Genomic DNA, 22,557 nt, shown 5'->3' with positions numbered 1-22,557 from the left:
CAATTGTACTTGTGGATTGTAATATGGTGTATTGTATGCATTTTTTAACCTTGAGTCACTCTATGTACTATAGGTATACAATTATTGAAGATTTTTCAATCTGTATATATATTGCAAAATCTCTTGCGCCGTATGCTGTGGTGTTTTTCACGTTGTCACTTGCGCCGTTACCTCACTGTCACGAGCACATTGTACACATTCCACTAGGGTTGCCTGGGTATTTTTACCCAACAGTGCTTTAACAACTGTTTTGTACATTTATTGATCTTCTTATAATATATGACGCCTATGGGCGCATGAATTGTATTACTTAAAGCCTCCTCTCTTTTGTCTTGTACATACAAGTTTAAGTAATTGCAATAACTCCTGCTGAGATATTGTTGCATTTATACTGTACCTACCCAGATCTCAGTTTGGTTTATGGGTTAAACTCCTGTGGTATTTTTATAATGACCCCCTTAAGCATGGGTAAAATTGAGGTGGACTTTTGTGTGTGTCAAGTGTCCATGAGAAAATCCTCCTCCACGGGGTCTGTGTGTAGATCAACCCCGTGGTAGTGGGCAGCTCTGTGTAAGAGCTGGTTAAAGCCCATAGTGACCTCTGGGGGGAGGAAGGCCTGGAGGGATAGATGTCCTCTTGTGGGATGTTAGGGACGTCTGGAATGCTATAATCATCCTAGGGGTCTGGGGAGCCAGTAGGAGTAAGGTTCCCTAGTGATTGATCGTCCGCACATCCCCCCCGCATCATAAGCCGGTGCAGGCGTATCTAGTGGTCGCTTCTTGAAGCTAAGCATCAAGTGACCAGTCTTGGGATCCTTTACAAAGGTTTTTGGGGTAGGATCTGGGCAAAACAGTTCTTCTGTGGGGGCAGATCCTTCAGTGCCGATGGTGTTGGTGCCACAGGCTTTTTCGGTGCCGATTCGGTAGCGGTTCTGGGTTTGGAACCGTGCGGTTTTGCAGTGTCTTTGGCCAATGGAAACTGTTTTTTTGGTTCCGAGGTCTTTCGGCTTCGAAACATGGGAGTCGGGCCCTTTGGTGGCAGTTTTTTGGTCGGCTCCGAGTGTGTTGTCTGCGTCGAGGAGCCGGTGCTAGTCTTCGACGCCGAGTGCTTGGATGTCGAAGCAGCGCTCGGCGTGGATGAGGAAGAGGATGGCTTATTTTTCGGTGCCTGGGTATGTTTTTCGGCACCGAGGGTAGGCTGACTCCAGCCCGAGTCACTTGAAGGCTTAGTAGGCTTCTTTACCGGGCCCGGAGGTGGGGCATGGGATGCAGTCTCTCAGTGTGCACCTGGCCCAAAGGCGAAGGTGTGACCGAAGCCTTTTTTGATGGTGTTGGGGAGGGGAGGGGGATATGTACTCACGAACCTCTGTGCTGGAGTGATGTCCTCGACGTCGGAGTCATCGGCTTTGGGGGCGCTGACGAGGCCTTCTTCGACCAGCCCCTGCTCTGGCACATTGACGCCCTCTTGGAAGATATAATCGGGGATCGAAGAAGACGATCGAGCCATGGTTCTTCTAGCTCGTCGGTCCCGAATAGTCTTCTTGGAGCGGAAGGAGGCGCAAGCTGGACAGTCTCTGACCTCGTGCTCCGGTGAGAGGCAGAGGTTGCACACCTCATGCAGATCGGTGTGGGGAAACTTCGACCCACATCGAGGACACTTTTTGAATGGCGTTCTTTCCATGAGCCAGATGATAAGGCCCGATCGGAATCGAAGACTTCGAAGTTGAGTCGCGTGGATTGGGAAAACGCGATCGGGACAATACTGTCGAAAAGGGGAGGATTGCGCGTCGAAAGAAAAAAACGGTAACGGTTTCGAATTGGAGCGCGAGAAACCCATCCAAGCCCGATGGCAGAAAAAAACAATCTGAGGATGGAGCCGATGCCCATGCGCACTATGATCTAAAGGAGGAGTCACATACCTCGTGACTTCCAAAGACTTTTCAGGACAAAAACAAGTGCAAACATCCGGGCCCAACAACAGATGGCGATCTATGCATAGTGTGTAATCTGCAGCTCATATGCCTCGAACATACAGTATTTAGGTGGCATCTCTGATACCAGGACTTCAGATTCGTTGGACCAAAAGAATAAGTGGACAGAGAAGTTTGCTGATCTGAGAACAGAGGAGCACATCTGACTAAGGGCAACGCTGCCAGCCTGCCTGCTGCACCCGACTCTTGTGGAGAAACTGACTCGTCCTACCGCTGTGCAGACTCCAAGCAACCCGAAGGGCTGCCAGTGCTTCGCCAATCGCCAAAGAACTCCCTTGTAGTAGAGGATCTACTCCCCTGCAGCTTCAGGCACCAAAACAAGAAAGGTGTGGTTCACCGTCCTGCTGCTCACCTGGACTACTGACGCTGCAGCTGCTCAGGAAGAAGTAGCAGTGCTCCCAAAGGGCAGATACATCCTCCTTCCAAGTGTGGGGATGCAAGGACTGACCGTAGCTGCACAGTACCAATACCTGGAGAACTGGACACCTGGCAGCAGACAACGCTTGCTGTGTCTAGTCTACACACCAACGCTGAGGAAACCAACCTGCCTGTCGAGGGACTTTAAAGGACAGTGAAACCCACATCATGAGTGGCCCAGCTGTCCTGTTTGCCCCCTTCAGCAGAAACCAAGACAGAGATAATCTGATTGCCGCCACTCAACACCTCAAAGTGTCTCTGCACCGCAGCCCACAGCCTGAGTCCGAGGGCGGCGATGGTGCCAACGGGGTCCCTGGACCCTCTAAGGCTAAGCCCACTCTTGGGTTTGCCAAGACTGGACTTCCAGTCACCGACTGCAACCTCTTTCAGCAGGCCCCTTTCAATCAAGAGTGCATCCAGCACACGAACTGGACGTCAAAAGACGCCACTAGAGCACAGTCCCACAACCTGAGGAGAAGTGGACCAATGGTGACCATGTGTGCCTGAGCATCTCAAGGGTCAATTTCCTCCCTAGGCCCCCCCTTAGTGGGTTCCTCGGACTGGCACAACCACTTGCAACCTCTTTCCAACTGGACCGTTCCCCATTGAAGTGAATAGGGCACCCGATGTAACACACCTCTGCACCTGGATGCCCCAGAGTCTCCCGAGGTGACCTGTTGGTGTGGCCTTGGACCTTGCCCCATATTCACCTTAAGAGCAGGAAGAGGATCCCATAATGCAGTAAGTGCCAACTTTTGAAATGTATAAAAATTCATAACTTGCAAAGTACTTTCGATGATCTTGGTATCTAAATTCATATAAAAAGTGTTATTTTTATAAATTGGTGTCGGATTTCTTTGAGTGTGTCTCACTTACTGCCTTTGTGTGTGCAATAAATGCTAAGCAATAACCTCTGATATGCCTACCTGCTCGCACCATACTACCACAAACGAGAGCATGAGGGGTGTCATTTGTGCCTCTGTAATTGCTTTGGGGTTTGCCTTGATTCTTTACACAGTGGGCCTCTTTATGGTCCACTATATAAAGAGCTAGATTCCTACAAAGATCTACCCGGTGTGACCCCACAAGAAGTAGGATTCACGATAGTTTGTTTGCCCAAGACTAATTTAACTTTACTTTTTGGTGTGCCTTTTGACAGTCATTTGATAGTGAAGCATGCAATTATGGCCCACAATCTGAGCCAGGGCCATCATTTATATCTTGACTGGCATCAAAACTTGCCTCAAACAATGTGCTGGCAAGGCCAAAACTTTGGATGCTGCCTCAGGTTACAACATTTCCCATCAGGAATAAACTCTGGCAAAGGAGGGAGCTTTGTAATTACTGTAATTACGATAAGATTACTTCCTTCATTTGATGCAGCCACGATTAAAGCTGTACAGTTAAAGACTTTCCCTCATGGTGCGATCCTCTGGATCCTTCTCCATCAATGCGCAGGTCCTACAAGTTTCGACCAACAATATCTTCATATGAACAATTGTTACTTACCTGTAAACAGGTGGTTCTCCAGTATTGGTGTCTTTCATAGATTCACATGCTTGAATATTCCCCGTCGTCGGAGTGGGAGTCCCACGGTAAATAATATAGCAATATATACAGTCATAATATATATATATATATATATATATATATATATATATATTATCTACTGGCGGTGCGCGAGGACGTCAGATATTACATCACTGATGACATATGTGTCTTTCTGAAAAAAAAAATATATATATATGTATAGCTAAAAAAAAAAAAAAAGGAAGACGACATGGGTATATAAATGTGTAAATACAGTGATGTAATATCTGACGTCATCAGCAGCGGATTACGGTCGCGTGAGTTATAGTTGCCTGCACTAACTATAACGGGGGAATTTCATTGGTTTTTCATGAGGAAAATGCCCAGCTAACTATAACATGTGTGAAACCTATGGTTTTTTAAGTGAATTTGCAAGGTTTTTTAAATGCTAATTCCTAACTATAACGTGTGTGAAACCTATGGTTTTTTCAGAGAATATATATATATATATATATATATATATATATATATATATATATATATATATATATATATATATATATATATATATATATATAGATATAGATATAGATATTATATATATATAAGTAATCATATAAAACAGAGATATAAGTAGGTGATAAACATCAAGAATGTCCCTATATGAAATCTCCATAGAGATACATGAAGAGAGAAAAAAGACATTCGCAGTCTATCTCTGTCATTATGTTGGTCCAAACTACAGCCAATCAGGCGTCAGCTCCCCTCTATGAACCTTCTCCTCAGAGCTCCTCACCTCAGATTTTCGTCGCACCAGAGTGACTTTAGAGTGTATGAGGAGAAGGGAGCCTCTGAAGGGAGGAGGGAGGGTCGCATGTGAATCTATGAACGACACCAATACTGGAGAACCACCTGTTTACAGGTAAGTAACAATTGTTCTTCTCCAGTATTGGGGTGTCTTTCATAGATTCACATGCTTGAATATAGAATAGCTAGCAGTAACAATTACCATTGTTTCCATAATCATACGAAAACTGGAATCGTAATGACAATCAACATCCTTATATATATGATGTTATTCAAAATCTATATAAGTGCAAATGACACCATTATTCAACGTAAATGGAAACAATATGGAGGAGGAAAGGAAGAGGCTCACCTTATTTAAAAAGATTGCGAAGCACTGCCTGCCCAACTGCAGCATCCTCCTCGTTTAAAGTCGCCAAGCAGTAGTGTCTTGTAAAAGTATGTCTGCTCGACCATGTAGCTGCTCTGCAGATTTGATGTAAAGGCACTCCAGCAAATAAGGCGGTTGAGGATGACATTGCTCTAGTGGAGTGAGCCCTCACTGGTGACTGCAAAGGCTTGTTCGCCTTTTGATGGCAGAAGGCGATGGCTGCTGAAACCCAACGTTCAATGGTTGGTTTTGTAACTGGACGCCCCTTGTGAAACCGTCCATAAGCTATGAAGAGTTGATCAGATTTTCGAAAAGAAGCTGTTCTGCTGATGTAGAACTTTAAACACCGTTTCACATCCAGGGAATGTAACTTTTGCTCCGCAGGCGTTTGAGGATTAGCAAAGAAAGTTTTTAAAATGACTGGTTCGTTAATATGAAAATCTAAAGGCACCTTCGGCAAGAATGTTGGATTAGTGCGTAATACTACAGAATCTGGTTTGAACTGTAGGAAAGGAGGATTTATTGTAAAAGCGTGGATGTCACTGACGAAACGTGAAGACGTTAGTGCTAGAAGAAGAGCCACCTTCCATGTCAGATACTTCAAATCGACTTTATGTATTGGTTCGAACGGTGGTCTCATTAATTGTGCCAACACGATGTTAAGGTGCCACAATGGAGGAGGGCGTCCAACAGGTGGAAATTTACGAAACAACCCTTTGAAGAATTGATGCATTATCCTTGAAGAACAAAGGGAAGTTGAACCATCCTGACGGAAACGAGAAATTGCCGCCAGAAAAACTCTCAAGGTTGCACGAGAAAGTCCGGACTTAGCCAATTGTAAGAAGAACGGTAGCAATTGTTCTGGTGTAGAGTGAATTGGATGAACCCCAGTGGATGCACACCAATGGCAGAATCTCCTCCACTTCAACTTGTACGTTTTCACCGTAGAAGGGGCCCTCGCCTGAGCAAAGATGTTTCTACAGTCCTGTGGAATGTCTAGATGGGCAAATTCACAGTGCTCAGGTTCCAAGCTGATAAGCTCAGTGATGAGGGATTCGGATGACAAATTTTCCCCTTGCTCATTGTAAGTAGATCTGCACGAGGATGTAGAAGGATTGGTTCGCATTGGGAAAGTAGGAGTAATTCCGAAAACCATGCCTGTCGAGGCCATCGTGGGGCTATGAGAAGTAGATGGCAGGGCTGCCTCCGCATCTTCCACAGAACTCGAGGTACGAGAGGGATTGGGGGAAAAGCGTAGGCAAACAGATTGTACCAGTTCATCAAAAGGGCATTGCCCCGTGACCCTTGATGGGGATGCCAGCTTGCACAATCTCGGCATTTCCGGTTCTCCGGTGTGGCAAAGAGATCCAGCTGTGGACGACCCCATCGTCGAAATATCATCTCTAGAGTTGGCTGATGTAACTCCCATTCGTGGGTCGACGAGGAGGACCTGCTCAGGGAATCCGCTAGGATATTGGATACCCCTGGTAGATAAACTGCTGCAATTGTGATGCGATGGTCGAGAGACCAATCCCAGATCGACTGAGCTAGTCGCGACAGTTTCTGAGATTTTGTCCCGCCCTGCTTGTTGATGTAGTGCATGCAGGTTGTATTGTCCGTCTGTATTAGGACTGTTTCTCCTTGGATTAAAGGAAGGAACGAACGACTTGAGAGCTAGAAATATAGCCATGAGTTCCAACCTGTTGATGTGCCAGGTTTTTTGACACATCGTCCACTTCCCCTTTACTGACAAATCCTCCAAATGAACACCCCATCCTTCTAGAGAGGCGTCTGTTGTTATTGTCATGTCTGGCACTACCGACAGAAATGAAATTCCTTTTGTTAAATTTAACGGTTGTGTCCACCATTTGAGTGCCGAGTCCATACGGTCTGTGATGTTTACAACGTCGTTGAACGACCCAGTAACTTGACGCCATTGGACGTCTAGTTCCTCCTGTATGGGGAGTGTCTTTAATCTGCAATGAGGGATCAAGGCAATGCACGATGACGCCATCCCCATAAATGACTTTAATAGTCTTACTGAAAATGACCTTTTTGATCTTATAAGGGACACCACTCGAAGAATCCTTTGAAGACGGTCTTGGGAGAGAAACGCCTTCGTTGACACTGTATCCAATGTTGCTCCTAGAAATTCCCTGCGATGAGAGGGTTGTAGATGGGACTTTATGGCATTTATGGATAGTCCTAAGGAGCGAAACACCTCTTGACAAAGACGTGTGTCCCATAGAAGTTGATTTTCCGATTGTGATTTTAGGAGACAGTCGTCCAGATATGGGAAGATTTGAACACCCTGGAGACGTAGGAAAGCTACCACAGGAGCGAGCACTTTTGTGAACACTCGAGGGGCAGATCGTAGACCGAATGGTAACACCTTGAACTGGAAATCCTTTTGACCTACTCGAAAGCGTAGAAATTTCCGATGTCGATGTAGTATGGTGATATGAAAATATGCATCTTGGAGGTCGATTGTCGCCATGAAATCTCCTTGTGAGAGTAAACGCAAGATCTCGACAAGCGTCAACATACGAAAGGATTGTTTCTTTAGATACTTGAGGGCCCTTAGATCTAGTATTGGCCTCCATTCCCCATTCTTCTTGGTGATAAGGAAGAATCGGGAATAAAATCCTTTCCCTCTTTGAGATCTTGGTACCACCTCTATGGCTCCCTTGCGTATTAACAGTTGAACTTGATGAAAAAGTTCTTTGATATGAGCCGGCGGTGGTCCGGTAGGTGGCGTGGGTGGGGGAAATTCGATGAACTCTAACGTGTGACCTTTTTCTACAATGTCCAGAACCCAACGGTCCTTTGTTATGGAGGACCATTGAGAACAGCACAGTGAGATTCGACCTCCAATTTTCTGGAACTGACACAAGTCATTGTCTTTTAGGATTGGAACCTCTGTACTAGGATTTTCCTCTGTAATTCTTGGAAGACTGCTGGCGAGAGGACTGTTGCTGATTGTAGGTATACCGATTGGAACCCTGGTTGTATGTTCGGTATTGATTGCTTCCTCTCCGAAAATTAGAGGAGGTGCCGCGTCCACGTGCACCCCGAAATGGCTGCTTTCTAAATTGCAATGTACCTAGAGAGCGAGCAGTCTCTGTATCTTTTTTGATCGATTGGAGAGCTTCATCCACATGATCTCCGAATAAAGATTCTCCGTCGTATGCCATATCCAATATTTTTGCCTGCACTTCCTGGCGAAAAGATGTTGAGCGTAACCAACCTTGCCTGCGCAATACCGCCGCTCCAGCGAGTTGACGGAAACCTGTACAAGCGATGTCCACTGCACAGTCGATTATTTCTGCAGATGTACTCTCTCCCTCTTGAAGAAGCTTCACAGCTTCAATCCCAGATGCCTCAGGTAACATTTCAACCAAAGCCGCTATATCCACCCATATTTGACGGTCGTAACGACCTAAAATGGCTAAGGCATTAGCCGCTCTTACAGTGGTGGAAGCCATTGATGAAAATTTTCGCCCTATGGCATCCAAGCGACCTCCATCACGCTCAGGTGGTGCAGTGATTGTAGATGCAGGGTTTCTAGCCCGACGTTGCGCTGCCTGTGTAATTACAGAATCTGGTTTTGACTGACCAGTGAGGCATGCTGGAGCTCCTACTGGCGATTTATACTTTTTCTCCAACCTAGGTACCTGTGCCGGAAGGCTATTTGGTGTCTTCATCTTTTTGCCTTCATCCCAAATGAACTCGATAATAGGGATTGTATGTGTCTGTTTGAAAGGTTGATTTTTAAAATCATACCGAAAACAATCCTCTTCTTTATGTTCCGTTGTTAATTTGAACCGTTGGGCCACTCTATCCATCAACTGGTGAAAACTTGCAATGTCGACAGGTGGTGAGTCGCCAGGTACTACAGGAGAGGGAGATGGTGTTTGGGCATGGTAGTCATCCCACTCCGCCATATCATCATCATCATCATCATCATCATCATCATCACCATCGCCACCATCATCCAGGATCTCACCATCTTCCTTGTCTTGAGGAACTTCCTCATCACTGTCATGATGAATTAATGTCCGAGCCGATGATTGTCTCAGCGGAACTGAAGGTGTTATAACTGGCACTGGCTCCGACACAGGTGTTGGCACCACTGGAACAGCAGGAACTACAGACTCTTGTGGTGATAAAGGAAAACGCCGATTATAATCATCCAACACGAGTTGGAGATTTGTAATAAGCGACAACGGTAACGTCGCAGTTTGTCCTTCCGTAGGAATTTCTTCCTGATAAAAGCGTTCCTCGTCCTCACTACTTTCATCCTGGCATTTTATTATTAAATCCGATGGACTGTGTGCTGTACTGAACGATTCAGGTAAACCTTCTCCTGACTCTTGATCTGAATCAGTTGCGAACAAAGGTGAAGGAAGTTGGGAATCATCTAAAGGTATGACCTCACCTAACATATTCTGTTGACCACTTGGAGGCAATGGCAACAAAGGTACAGCGGCAAAGGACGAAGTAGTCGCTGAAGACGCGGAAGAAATGTTTGTATTCATTGACCTCTGCGCAGAAGTTGTCCTCTTAATCTTTATTTTCACCGACGAGATTGCAGTCGACGGGGTCGAAAGCACAGAGGCCTCTGTCGACATCTTCGTCGACGGAACCAGCGTCGACGGAACCAGCGTCGACGGAACCAGCGTCGACGGAACCAGCGTCGACGGAACCAGCGTCGACTGAGTCGTCGTCGACGGGAACGACGACGAGGTCTTCGTTTTCTTCGTCGACGGAGCACTCGTCGACGCATCAATCGACGACGTAAGCGTCGACGAGACAGATTTTGCAGTCTTCGACGACGACGATGGTAGCGTCGACGAGATCTTTTCCTTCTTCGTCGACGACGATGCAATCGGCAACACTGAAGACACAGTCTTTATAGTACTGATAATCATCGTCAACGACGATAACGTCGACGGGACCGATAACGTCGACGGGACCGCCGTCGACGACTTTGATGCTGACGTCGTCGTCAGAGTCACCGTCGACGAGCAGGAAACGGCGAATTTCGTCGTCGGAAGTCTCGTCGACGATGAAGCCAATTTTTTGCCAGAAAATTGGGAAGTCGATGCCTCAGCAGCCTGAGAACTATGTCTCGTGGGTGATATCGCAGTAGCCATGGAAGAGGACATGGCAGATGTCAGACAGAGACATTTTCTTCTTCTTAAGGAAAGGAGAAGGAAGATCTTTTACACTACTGCGTTTTGAGGCTGTGTGGGAACGGCCAGAAGTAAAGCTTTCTACTTCAGAAACCACTTCATCCTTATCTTTCAGTCTCTGGAGCCACAACAAGAGACGGCCTTCCCTGTCTTTAAGAGTTTTTGTAGAAAAAGTTCTACAGAATTTACATTTACCCACTTCATGATCCGGGTAAAGACAGTAAATACACTTACTGTGTGGATCTTCTGAATATAAACGTAGCTTTCCACAAGAGGAACAAGGTCTAAACAGAGACTTCTTACTTGAAGACATGCTGAAGAGAAAAAACTGAGCAGAGCTCAGGGAGACTCCCTTTCACACGACGTGCGGTAGAAAATCTGAGGTGAGGAGCTCTGAGGAGAAGGTTCATAGAGGGGAGCTGACGCCTGATTGGCTGTAGTTTGGACCAACATAATGACAGAGATAGACTGCGAATGTCTTTTTTCTCTCTTCATGTATCTCTATGGAGATTTCATATAGGGACATTCTTGATGTTTATCACCTACTTAGATCTCTGTTTTATATGATTACACATATATATATATATATATATATATATATATATATTACGACTGTATATATTGCTATATTATTTACCGTGGGACTCCCACTCCGACGACGGGGAATATTCAAGCATGTGAATCTATGAAAGACACCCCAATACTGGAGAACTCAAGCCTTTAATATCTAGGTTTACCACTCTTCACAGAAACATACCTCCTCTTTTCTCTAATCCATTCAGACTATTCACTTCGCCCAGTACATCAAGGCTGATACACACTGCAAATCATACTTTGGGTTCAAAGAGAATGACAAATCCATCTCTTATATTAGTTCAGGACCTATTGCCTTTTTTTGAACTGAAACCATACATCTCTCTCTCAAAACTATACTGCTTAAATAGGCTGGTAGGGCTGGATGAGAGTGAGAATTGTTGTGTGGATACACATATACACCCACACACATATACACACAGTTTTCACTGCTGGAAGTAAATATCAAGAACATATTTGTTCCAAACCTAATGCCACCAGAGCAGTGTTTGAAATAGCCAAGGATTTGGCGAACCAGCCATTCGTCGTTCTTATGCTCTACTCGCTCTTGAACTCTGTTAAGACCTCTCACTTTTCTTATATCTTCTGCTGTCTTTGATACAGCTGATCACCCCAGCCTAACCTATAGGCTGCATGACATATGCATTGGATCCAGAGCATGAAAATGGACAGATTTCTATCTCACTGACAGGATAGACAGACACTCTTATGAGTGGAGTGTTTTAGGTATCCTACCTGAGCCTCTCACTTGTATGTTGCTACTTTCACAACCCTAAAAGGATAGCAAATAGTCAGCATATGTAAAACATTAAGTTAAGATAAGACTTGTTGAGGCCACAATGAAAGTTACCCATTACCATAACTGCATGAGTACAGTAGGTGTGTGGAAAGGCAGGCAATACCTTCAATCTTAATCCTGGGAAAACTGAAGTTTTGACCATGGCCAACTCTCTCCTTTCAGCCTAATCAGGGTCGCAACCTTTGCACACAAAGCTAACAATCTAGGAGTATTACTTGACACCGCCTTGTCTTTTAACTCAAACAAGTTGGTGTCAAAATGCTTTTTTTCCATGCAAAAGATTTTCTTCAGATCAAAGGTAAGCAGAAAGCCATCTAATCTAGGTTGTTAGTGCCTTCTATTTAGGCTTACTAACTGTTTTAAAATAATTTAGAATATGGCCGCATGCATGTTCGTAGGCCTTTACTGTCCAATATCCAACATTGCCAAATTTCAATGACTTCTAGAGAAAAAGAAAATTTTGAGCTTTCAGTCTTGGCCTTCGTACTTACACCATAAACCTCTAAACCTTTCAGAAAAGTCAATCTTTGCACTCCCCAGGTACATTGCTAAGTTTACTAGTAGCAAAAAGACATTTGATCTACACTCAAAACCTGCTCAGTCCACATTTACACCAACCTTCCTCTTCACAGTGCTGTATTCCAGATCTCATCTGCCAAATACAACTACCTCCACACAGATTACTTTGAGAGTTACAGCTGGAGCTGTGGCCTGAAGAACTTGGGAGCCAGAGTAGATTACATCATTAAATGTTTAAGTTACCTGTGCATGTACACAGAAAGTTCATAAAATGAACCACTGGTACAGTGCATAGCAAGCTATCAAAAACATACCGATAATGCCCCCTCACAACGCCATCAGGATTCAGTATTGGGATGAGCTTGAAGACAAACATGCGTCGTAACATCTGCGCGCGGGGATCGTCCTGACGAAGTATGAACTCAAGGAAGCCATTGAAGACAAAACTGGAGGGTGTCTCACCCGGATGGACTCGGCTGCTGAGGAAAAATACCTGTTGCAGTAGAAAGTATATTTCACTTTATTACGTCAAAGCATCAAGCAAAAGCTGCTTTGTATTTCAAAAAACAATATTTAGGTGAACAGCTATACCCAAGTAAAGTGAACAAAGTCTTCTGGGGATGGAAGAAATAAAGGGACAAGGTAATTTGTGGGAATGGTATGGTATGGAATTCTGATAATGCAATGAAAGTCATATTTTTCTCTCAAATATTGTATTGGACTAATTAAAAGGAACTGCTTTTTCAAAAGTATAAACAAGGCCAAATATCCATCTGTTTCAACTGCAATCTCAAATTTGAGCCCATATCCAAGACATTTCTTAACAGTAATCAGCATATATAGCTCCAGTTCTTGCTCTCTAACAATTTGTTTGCAATACAGTAATATGTTACAATGGTCAAACCATCACATTAGTTTACTCTGCAGTTCCATTTTAATGTCAAAAACAAAAATTTCCGAAAGAGCAAGAAGCAATGAGCCTAGTTAAAGAACTTACCCTCTTCCCTGTGAAGCGCCAGGGACGTGGTGTTGAAGAATCTGGAAACAGCTTTTCCAATCTGGGCTCTCTGTCATCCATCCTTCCATGGCAGGAAGTGATAGTGAGAAGGTCAACTCGCAGGCCATCTAGTGAGTGGCACAGCAGTTCCCGGTGGTAGTAAATAGAATTGAGGGGACTGTAAACACAAGAAAAACAAGCATTTGCAATGCAACAGGTCTCGCATTAGTTAGAGTTGGAGTTTTTGGCATTGTTAGACAATTTTGCTGAATGTGTTAGTTTGTTGTGTACTGAATGTATTTGCCATGAGTGAAAAAAAATGTTATTACAACAACGCTGTGAGTGTTGTATTGTAAAACATGGCATCACCGAGGTAAAACTTTATTGCAAAAACGCAACATAAGTGGTCTATTATAAAACATCGCACCACTGTTTATCCAAAAAATGCAGCAAAAGTGTTCAGCCTGTCGCATATTAAGGCACGAAAGGGACAATTCCACCCAAGATACACTTCTGGAGACTCTATAACATGCTGTTCCTCACTGTGTCTCTAGACTCCCCCCTCCCCCCCCTTTCCACACCAACATGTGAAGCGTTGCATTACTGTGGCGTATTACAAAAAACATTACAGCACAGTAGCCTTATTTGTAATAGAACTGTGCAAACTTATTATAAGTAAAACATGACGGGAGGCAATGTCCCTAAAGCACAAGAATGTGGCGTAATGCCCAGAGCTGCGAGCGGAAAGCTAGAAACCCAGGTACAAGTTATGACGTTAGCTCACTATACTGTGATTGTTGGCAAATTAGTTAATGTCCCCGCAGCTCCCAAAAGGCAATGTGTTCTTGCGCAATGCAACTAGTTCTCTTGTAAAGGTTGCCTCTGTTTTTTGGGGGTGTTCGCGCTATACGAAAGTGCAAAACAAAACAAAAAAACAGCGAGCCAGCACATCTCTTTGGGCAAGATCTCACTATACTAGCTGATACAGCACACGCACAGTTATAAGGGCTCTGTACACCTTAGTACTGCCCGTGAGGTGAAATGTTCCCACTACACATATAGCCCTGCCAGCGGACACCATTCAAACACAGACCCAGTTAGTATACGGTCCTTAAACACATACAGCTTTGGGGTGGCAGGAACCGTACAGTACACTTTTAGCACTTTACAATCCAAAAAAGGAAGCTTTGTTGTGTTTGCTGACACAGTACGAGCTACTAAATTGTACTTATTCAGACTGAAGTTTTAGTTTATGGCTGTAAGGTAAAATGTCTATTACACATAAATGGGCAGTATCGAGACACGCACTGACTTAGTGTACAATAGTTAAAGGCGTGTACAACCCCAAAGTAACAGTAACAGCACACTGCACTCCCACAGCACCCTATAATCAAAAAGGCAGCTTTGCTTTGTTTGCCTAAAAACGGCAAGACACTAAATCAGAGTCATTCAGACTAAAGGTTTACTTTAGCGGATATATTTTTGAAAGTTAAAGATTGCACCAGTTCTGCTAAGAATGGAGTGCCTTATTATTTCTAGGTGTTACCGTGCGTAAAGTGTCCACTTTGTTGCATACTAACAAACGAGAGGGGCAGTACCACCTGAGGGACACTTTGAGGCTGTATTGCATGTTGTTTTTCAGTGCGTCCCCAGACCTCACCTTTTGTACCAACACCAGATGCATTGCATCTGTAACAGCGAACAGAAAACAACCAGTAAATAATAAACAAATGCAGCAAAGCTTCCTTCCAGTCTGGCCTCTTCCTGTTTGTAATTTAAATACCGCTAGCATGGACATAAAACACGTCGCAGCATGTGCATTACAAACCACAACAGTTTGCTTATGAATAATTCACTACAAACAGTAAATGGTGAAATAGATAACATCCACCAAGTTACCTCCCAGACAATAAAGAAAGTGCCACAGGGCATGTGTTTGCCTTTTGTGAAGTATGTAGACAGACAAACGTTTCAATGGAGACTTAACAACTGTTGTACTACAGCGGAGAGATTATTATATAGAAAAGAAAGGATCGCCATAGGTTGGAAAAGCGTAATAGAAATAAAGCCACAAAACATATTCCCCAGAAACGTTAGAAGTTACACATTAACAAAAAAAATATAAAAGACCCAACTTCTGATAGGAAAAGCAATATGTGCACAAATTGTAAGTTTGTTAATATTCCTGTTCTGTAGATCTATACTGACCAGACCCGTAAACTCCCTTTGTAAAAGTCAATGAATTAACGGGTAAGCTGCCTGGGCTCGATGCATATTTATGTTTGTTTTAAGTAAGCGCAATGCAAAGCACTAAGAGAAGGTAATATTAAAAATTAGCAATTTTGCCCTTTGTTTGTTTTTGTATTGTGCAGGGGTGTAGGATCATGTTTATGCATAGATTTTGGAATATGTCGCCTCTGTTTTTATGTGTGTATTGGTAAAATGTTTATTAACAAATGCTATAGAAATATATCTGCACGTTTGGGAGCGCCGCTTATAAACATACAAAAGCAAACACCAGCCAAATCCGTCCTGTGAATTGCCCTAAACAACAACCTAATGTTGTAACAGCAAAAGCAGCATGCATGTAGATGTAAGTGAAACCGACTCAAAAATGTATTGCTGCAATCGCGGAAGCAAAAGCGCCAAGTAGATTAAAAAAAGGCACCTTTTTAATACAAAAAATACGCAAAGATGTGCTGAAGTGGGAGTGTTATTAAAATGGAAGCAAACACATAATACTTAGTGAATGCAAAATAACCACAAAATAACAGGCAGATGCGGGCAAGGCGTATTTCAGTCTGGTTTTTTGTTATTTACATTAGAATTAAAGCTATCACAGAGACGGAAAAAGTCGCAGCATATGGTTTACAAACCACAACACTTTGCTCCTAGCAGCTTACTGAGTGCGCACAGTGGATGGTGTTATAGATAAGATTAACAGATCCACCTCCCAGACAGCAAACAAAGTGCTGGGGGGGCGTGTCTGTCCTGTAAGAAGTGTGTAGGCAGGCATACTGTTAGACCTGTCAGCCCTTTGGGTGGTCCCTCCTCATCATTATTTATTTTGTCCCACTTTTGCCTCAAACCCTGTTAGTATTTTTCCTTTTTGGGAACCACCAGACTTTTTAGTGTTGATGCAGGGTCAGGGAGCCATTTTCCCTACCCCTGGAACTTCTGTCTGAGGGCCTGAAACACAAAATGGTGGCCACCCATTGTCACCTGAGACATAGCTGGAACCTACTAGTACCTTCCAGAACATTCTAGAACCCTGTGACAGTGTGAGGCAGGTTTAGAATGTTGGGAAGCCAGCTCAGAGTTGGCAGTTGGAGTAGGCAGTTGGAGTAGGCAGTTGGCACCTGACTGGTGAAGGGAGAGCAGCACAACACTGAAGGAGGAAGGAGTGAGGCAGCAGGGGTGGAAACTTGTGCCTGGAGTGGGGTCCAGAAACCCACCCTTGATACTAGTCCCTACTGACTGAGCCCAGCCTAGAGCCCTGTGTGGGATAAAGTCAAGAAGAACCAACTCAAGGACCTGAACAGCCAGAACAGGCCTTGAAAGTAAAGAACAGCAAGTTCCTGACCTGTCTATTGGTATCTTCCTGGAGTCCGACGCCGAGAAGCCTAGAGACCTGGGGCCGGAGGTGAAGAAGCGGCGCTGACTGGAAAGCAGACGTCGTACCCGGAGCCGCCAGAGGTCGAGAGAGGGCACCGACGGAGGTCGTGGAGACACCAGAGGTCGAAGAGGAAGTCACCTGAGGTCGAGTGTGCGGCGTCGACGGGGGAGTGAAGTCCGCCCTCCGGAGTCGCCGGAGACCGAGGTGATTCGTACCGGAGGTCGGGAGTGGAGATCGCACTCCGGAGTCGCCGGAACCTGAGGAAAGGAGCACCGGAGGTCGGGAGTGGAGATCGCACTCCAGAGACACCCGGAAGTAGGGAGATCGTGTCCCTGTGACGCCGGAGACCGACATCGAATCGAGGCTGCCCAGCGACATCGAGCCAAGGCCGCCCGCCGACAATCGATCCGGAACCACCTCACGGTGTCAACAGGAACTGACATCGAGCCGAGGCCGGCTAGCGACATCGAACCGGAACCGCCTCACGGCGTCGACACGACTCCGGCAGAGTCGGAAGTTCATAAAGAGGGCAGTAAGTGGAATAGAGGGCGCCTAAGGCCCTGTGGAGCCCTAAGAGACCATCCTAGGGGCTAGAGAGGTGTTAGGACCAGCCTGGGAGTGCCAGGGGTGGACTGAGACTGATACAGTGACCTGTGTGAGGGGTTGTGTAGTTTGGGAGAGCCAGATTCCTAGATTACCCTTGATCTACCTCAGTTTTAGCCTCAGCCTTATCCAAGCTAGGTGAGACACCCTCAGGCCATCCACATAACCACAAGCTGTGATTGGGCCAAATCAACCCATAGTACCTCACAAATGTGACCTGATTTGAAAGTGTACTGATGGCTTATATTTATTGAGAGTATTGTATTCTTTGTATTTATCCTATTTATTGTCTCACAGTATTTATTGTCTCACAGTATTTATTCCCTCACAGTATTTATTTGCCTATGTATTTTATGCACATCTATTTATTCATTGATTATTTATGATCTGAGATTATTTATTTGACCTACCCTTTTTACACTAGAAGCTTTGTGTACTGTAAGTGTGTTATTATTTATTTAACCTGCAACTAAGAGAAAACAAGATAAACACAGATATATTTTCATAAATTTTTACGGTGTAGTGTCGTTTTTGGAACGGATGCACGCATGGTTATTGTGAGGGTGTGACGTACGCTTAAACGGTGCCTGACCCCCGACCGCTCGAGCCAAGCTACCCCTTGTGTTGGGAAGAACCGGGTGACTGTTAACCCCGGTTGCCCGGGGTTTTCTAACATAATTGGTGTTCAGCGGTGGGATAGAGCTGTGCTTGCGTCCACTCGACAATAACTGTGGGTAGTCCATAGACCTACACCGGGAGTTTTCTCAAAGCGGACTTCCTAATTCTGAGTTTTGTTTTTTCCAAATTTACTCTGGTGGTGGGAGGAGGTATTACAAAAGGTACCCCCCTGCATAGCTTCTGTAAACACCTGTCTTCTATTCTGAGTGGGCAAAATGGAGTTTGTGTTGGAAGATGTGGAAACTTACACTGTGGCCCAACTCAGAGAGTTTTGTCAGCGAGAGGGGGTGTATTGTCCCCCAGGTGCCAAGAAGGCTGAACTCCAGACCAGCTTGAGGGCTTGGGGGGGAGGCACGACGGGAAAGTAAGGCTGAGCAGGAGGACAGGGATGGAGAGCCTATTAGCGAGGGAGCTGGGTTGTACCAACCTGAGGTGGGGAACCTGTTAGCGGGGCCCAGAACACTTTCCAGGAAGGGCAGCACTGTCTCTAGCGGTGGCTTATCAGAAGTAGAATTAACTGACCGGAGGGAGAAAAGACAGCTCACATGGAAGTTGGCGGAGCTGGAGAAAGAGAAGGAGGGACAGAGGATGGCTCACGAGTTGAGGCTGAGGGAAATAGATCTCCAGATCCTACAAGTCGGGGCACACACTGTTCCTAATGGTGGCAGCAAAGACAAAGAAATCACCAGGGAACCCAAACCCTATCTGCCAAAAGACATAGTAGCTAGCTATAGTGCAGGGGATGATATTGCCAAGTGGCTAGCGGCCTATGAGGTCTCTTTAAGGGCCCATGGGGTGCCAGAGAAGTACTGGGGAGGGGGATTGTACAAATACATGCCTCCAGCTGGTAGGGATGCATTATTGGCCCTAGAGCAGGATGAGCAGACCCACTACCCCACCATGAAAGTGGCGCTCGTAAGAAAGTTTGGACTAACACCCGAGAAGTACAGACAGAAGTTCCGGGGTAGCCACAAACTGGGCACACAGAATTGGGTGGATTTCCTGGACTATGCAAAGAAGGCATTAGAGGGTTGGATTCAGGGCAGTGAGGTGAGGGACTACGAGGGGTTGTTTGATTTAATGTTGAAGGAACACCTGCTCGAAAAATGTTTCCCTGAACTGCGTCAACACCTGGTGGATAGCAAGCTGACCAATCCACGGAAGCTTGCTGAGGAGGCGGACATTTGGGCTAGTACCCGGGTTCCACAAGGGGGACTGGAGGGGATACTCAAAAGGCCGGACAGGGCGCCCCCCAGAAGAAAGAGGGAGGGGAAAAGAAAAAGGAGTTCTCTAAAGGCCCCCAAAATAACTTCCAAGGAAAGGGAACAGGATTCACCCCTAGGGCTAACCCACCCAGAAACCCTAATCCTGGCCAGAGTCAGCAGCCAAGGGTTGTCCATTGCTTCGAGTGCGGTGGCGTCGGACACTATAAGGGAGATGCGAAGTGCCCGAAAAGACCACCCCCTCCCATTGGAGGAAAGGCCCCCGGAGTAGCTAGTGTAGTGCTCGGGGAGGAGATGCCCTTAACTAAGGGAAGGGAGTGGGCGGGTGTCACTTTAGTGTCACCGGGAGAACGGGAGATGGTTCCTAAGATCCAGGTGCCCGCAAATACCATAAAGTATGGGCAGTGGGTCACCATCAACGGCCAAAGAGGGGAGGCTCTGAGAGACACAGGAGCCAGTATGACTAAGGTACGTAGCCAACTGGTGTCTCCAGAGCAGGTAATTCCCGACGTACTCCACCCAGCCGCGATGGCTGACGGCAGAACCGGCCACTATCCGGTGGCCGAGGTTCCCTTTGAATGGGAGGGGGTTGCAGGTTCACTTCGAGTTGCCGTAAGCCCTGCCGTGCCGGTCGATTGTCTACTGGGGAATGACATGGAGCACAATGCTTGGAAGGAGGTGGAATACCGGACTCATGCTGAGATGCTGGGTACACCTGACTGGGCCTGTGTTAGCACAGGGTCCGCAACTACCCGGAGAGGGAGTTTGTTTCGACTGGAGCCTGGAACAAAGGCACAGCCGGCTGCCGACCAAGGGAAGAACCGAGGACAGGAGGAGCCTGCCTCGGCATCCGCGCCCCGTGTGACGGATAGGCCATCGGAGGTGGTGGACCAGGAGTCCGCGGTGGGGGATGTTACCAAACTGGAGGACCTACCCATCCCGGCCGAGTGGCACGTGGAGGGAGGGCCGACCAGGGAGGAATTCTGCAAGGGCCAGAGGGAGTGCCCTACCCTTGAGGGACTGAGGCGACAGGCCGAAGCCCAGGCAGCAGGGAACGTTGAGGGGAACTACAACCTTTACTGGGAGGATGGCCTCCTCTACAGTGAACCCAAGGCACCCCTACATGGATCGTCACGAGCCTTAGTAGTCCCTCAACGTTACCGAGCCTTCCTACTGGAATTGGCTCACGAGATCCCCTTGGCAGGACACCTAGGGCAAGACAAGACCTTTGCCCGTCTTGTCCCACACTTTTATTGGCCTCAAATGAAAGTGTCGTCCGACACCTATTGCCGGACGTGTGTGTCTTGTCAAGCCAGTGGGAAAACAGGGGTGAAGCTGAAAGCTCCCCTGGAACCACTTCCTGTCGTTAGCACCCCCTTTGAAAGGGTGGGCATCGACATTGTGGGTCCATTAGATCCGCCTACTACAGCTGGACACAGGTTTATCCTGGTTTTGGTGGATCATGCCACACGATACACAGAGGCAATACCTCTGAGGACCATTACCGCACCTGTTGTGGCTAGGGCCCTGATGGGAATCTTTACCCGAGTGGGTTTTCCCAAGGAAGTTGTGTCCGACAGGGGGACCAACTTCATGTCAGCATACATGCGGGCCATGTGGAAGGAGTGTGGAGTGACCTATCTGTTCACCACTCCTTACCACCCCCAGACCAATGGTCTGGTGGAGAGGTTCAATAAGACCTTGAAAGGCATGATCAGAAGTCTGCCTGAAAGCCTGCGGAGGAAATGGGACGTCCTCCTACCCTGTCTATTGTTTTCCTACAGGGAAGTGCCACAGAAGGGAGTGGGCTTCAGCCCCTTCGAGCTTTTGTATGGGCACCCTGTGCGTGGACCTCTCAGCCTGGTGAGAGACGGATGGGAAAGAACTTCCAGAAAGCTTCCCCAGGACGTGGTGAGCTACATGCTGGCCTTCCGAAGCCAAATGGCTAAGTTGTGGAAGCAAGCTTCTGACAACTTGGAGGCCAGCCAAGCAGTAATGAAGGCGTGGTATGACCACAACGCTCACCCGGTGGAATTGGAGCCTGGCCAGAAGGTGTGGGTGATCGAACCAGGAGAGCTTAGCGCCCTCCAGGATCGCTGGTCAGGACCCTTTGAGGTATTGGAGAAGAAGGGTAAGCTACCTACTTGGTGGATCTTAAGACCCCTCGTCAGCCCCTACGGGTGCTGCATGCCAACCGCCTCAAACCCCACCACGAGAGGCCCGAAGTCATTTTGATGATGGTGACTGACGGAGCAGAGGACGTGGAAAGCGAGCCTCTCCCCGATTTGTTTGCGTCTCAAGAGAAGGATGGGTCGGTGGAGGGAGTGATTCTCTCCCCATCTCTAACTCCTGAACAGCAGGAGGACTGCCGCCAGGTCCTGGGACAGTACTCTTCGTTGTTCTCCCTTGTTCCGGGTAGGACTCACCTGTGCGTCCATGATGTGGACACAGGAGACAGCCCACCTGTGAAGTCCAAGATCTACCGGATGTCAGACAAGGTGAAGGCCAGCATTCACAGTGAAGTCACTAAGATGCTGGAGCTAGGAGTGATCGAACCTTCCAGCAGCCCCTGGTCCAGTCCGGTGGTGCTAGTACCAAAAGCCGCACCACCGGGTGCCCAACCGGAACTGAGGTTGTGTGTGGACTACCGGGGACTGAACTCAGTAACCAAGACTGATGCTCATCCGATCCCAAGGGCGGATGAATTGATTGACCGGCTGGGAGCTGCCCAATATCTAAGTACCTTTGACCTTACTTCTGGGTACTGGCAGATCTCTCTGACTGATGGAGCTAGGGAAAGGTCAGCCTTCTCCACGCCCAAAGGCCACTACCAGTTCTGTGTGATGCCCTTTGGGCTCAAGAACGCACCTGCCACGTTTCAGCGTCTGGTGAACCAGATCCTCACTGGAATGGAGAGTTTCTCTGCTGCTTATCTGGATGACATAGTCGTCTTCAGTAACAGCTGGGAGGATCACCTGCAAGCTGTTCTCCAGGCCCTGAGACAAGCTGGTTTAACGATCAAGGCCAGTAAATGCCAGATCGGGCAGGGGTCGGTAGTGTACCTTGGACACTTGGTGGGTAGGGGAGCGGTGCAACCCCTCCAGGCGAAGATCGAGGCCATCATGGCCTGGGAACCCCCCCAAGACTCAGACTGAGGTCCGAGCTTTTCTGGGCCTCACCGGATATTACCGCCGCTTCGTGAAGGGATACGGTACCATT

At 46.7% G+C, this 22,557-nt stretch overlaps 1 protein-coding gene across 11 annotated transcripts in view; it reads right to left on the bottom strand.

The window, feature by feature from the left end:
* The window catches only part of AGBL5 (AGBL carboxypeptidase 5), a 468,371-nt gene that overhangs the window by 325,575 nt on the left and 120,239 nt on the right, over window positions 1–22,557 (bottom strand). For all 11 annotated transcript variants that reach the window (XM_085613234.1, XM_085613239.1, XM_085613240.1 and 8 more), the window contains 2 exons: window positions 13,219–13,396; window positions 12,536–12,714 (listed from right to left, as the gene is read on the bottom strand). In XM_085613234.1, the coding sequence (XP_085469360.1) occupies window positions 12,536–12,714; window positions 13,219–13,396 (357 nt within the window). The remainder of the gene's footprint in view (window positions 1–12,535; window positions 12,715–13,218; window positions 13,397–22,557) is intronic.

This window comes from Triturus cristatus, chromosome 6, assembly GCF_964204655.1.
Source record: "Triturus cristatus chromosome 6, aTriCri1.1, whole genome shotgun sequence".
Taxonomy (NCBI): Eukaryota; Metazoa; Chordata; class Amphibia; order Caudata; family Salamandridae; genus Triturus; species Triturus cristatus.
This window is presented reverse-complemented; position numbering and strand designations above follow the sequence as displayed.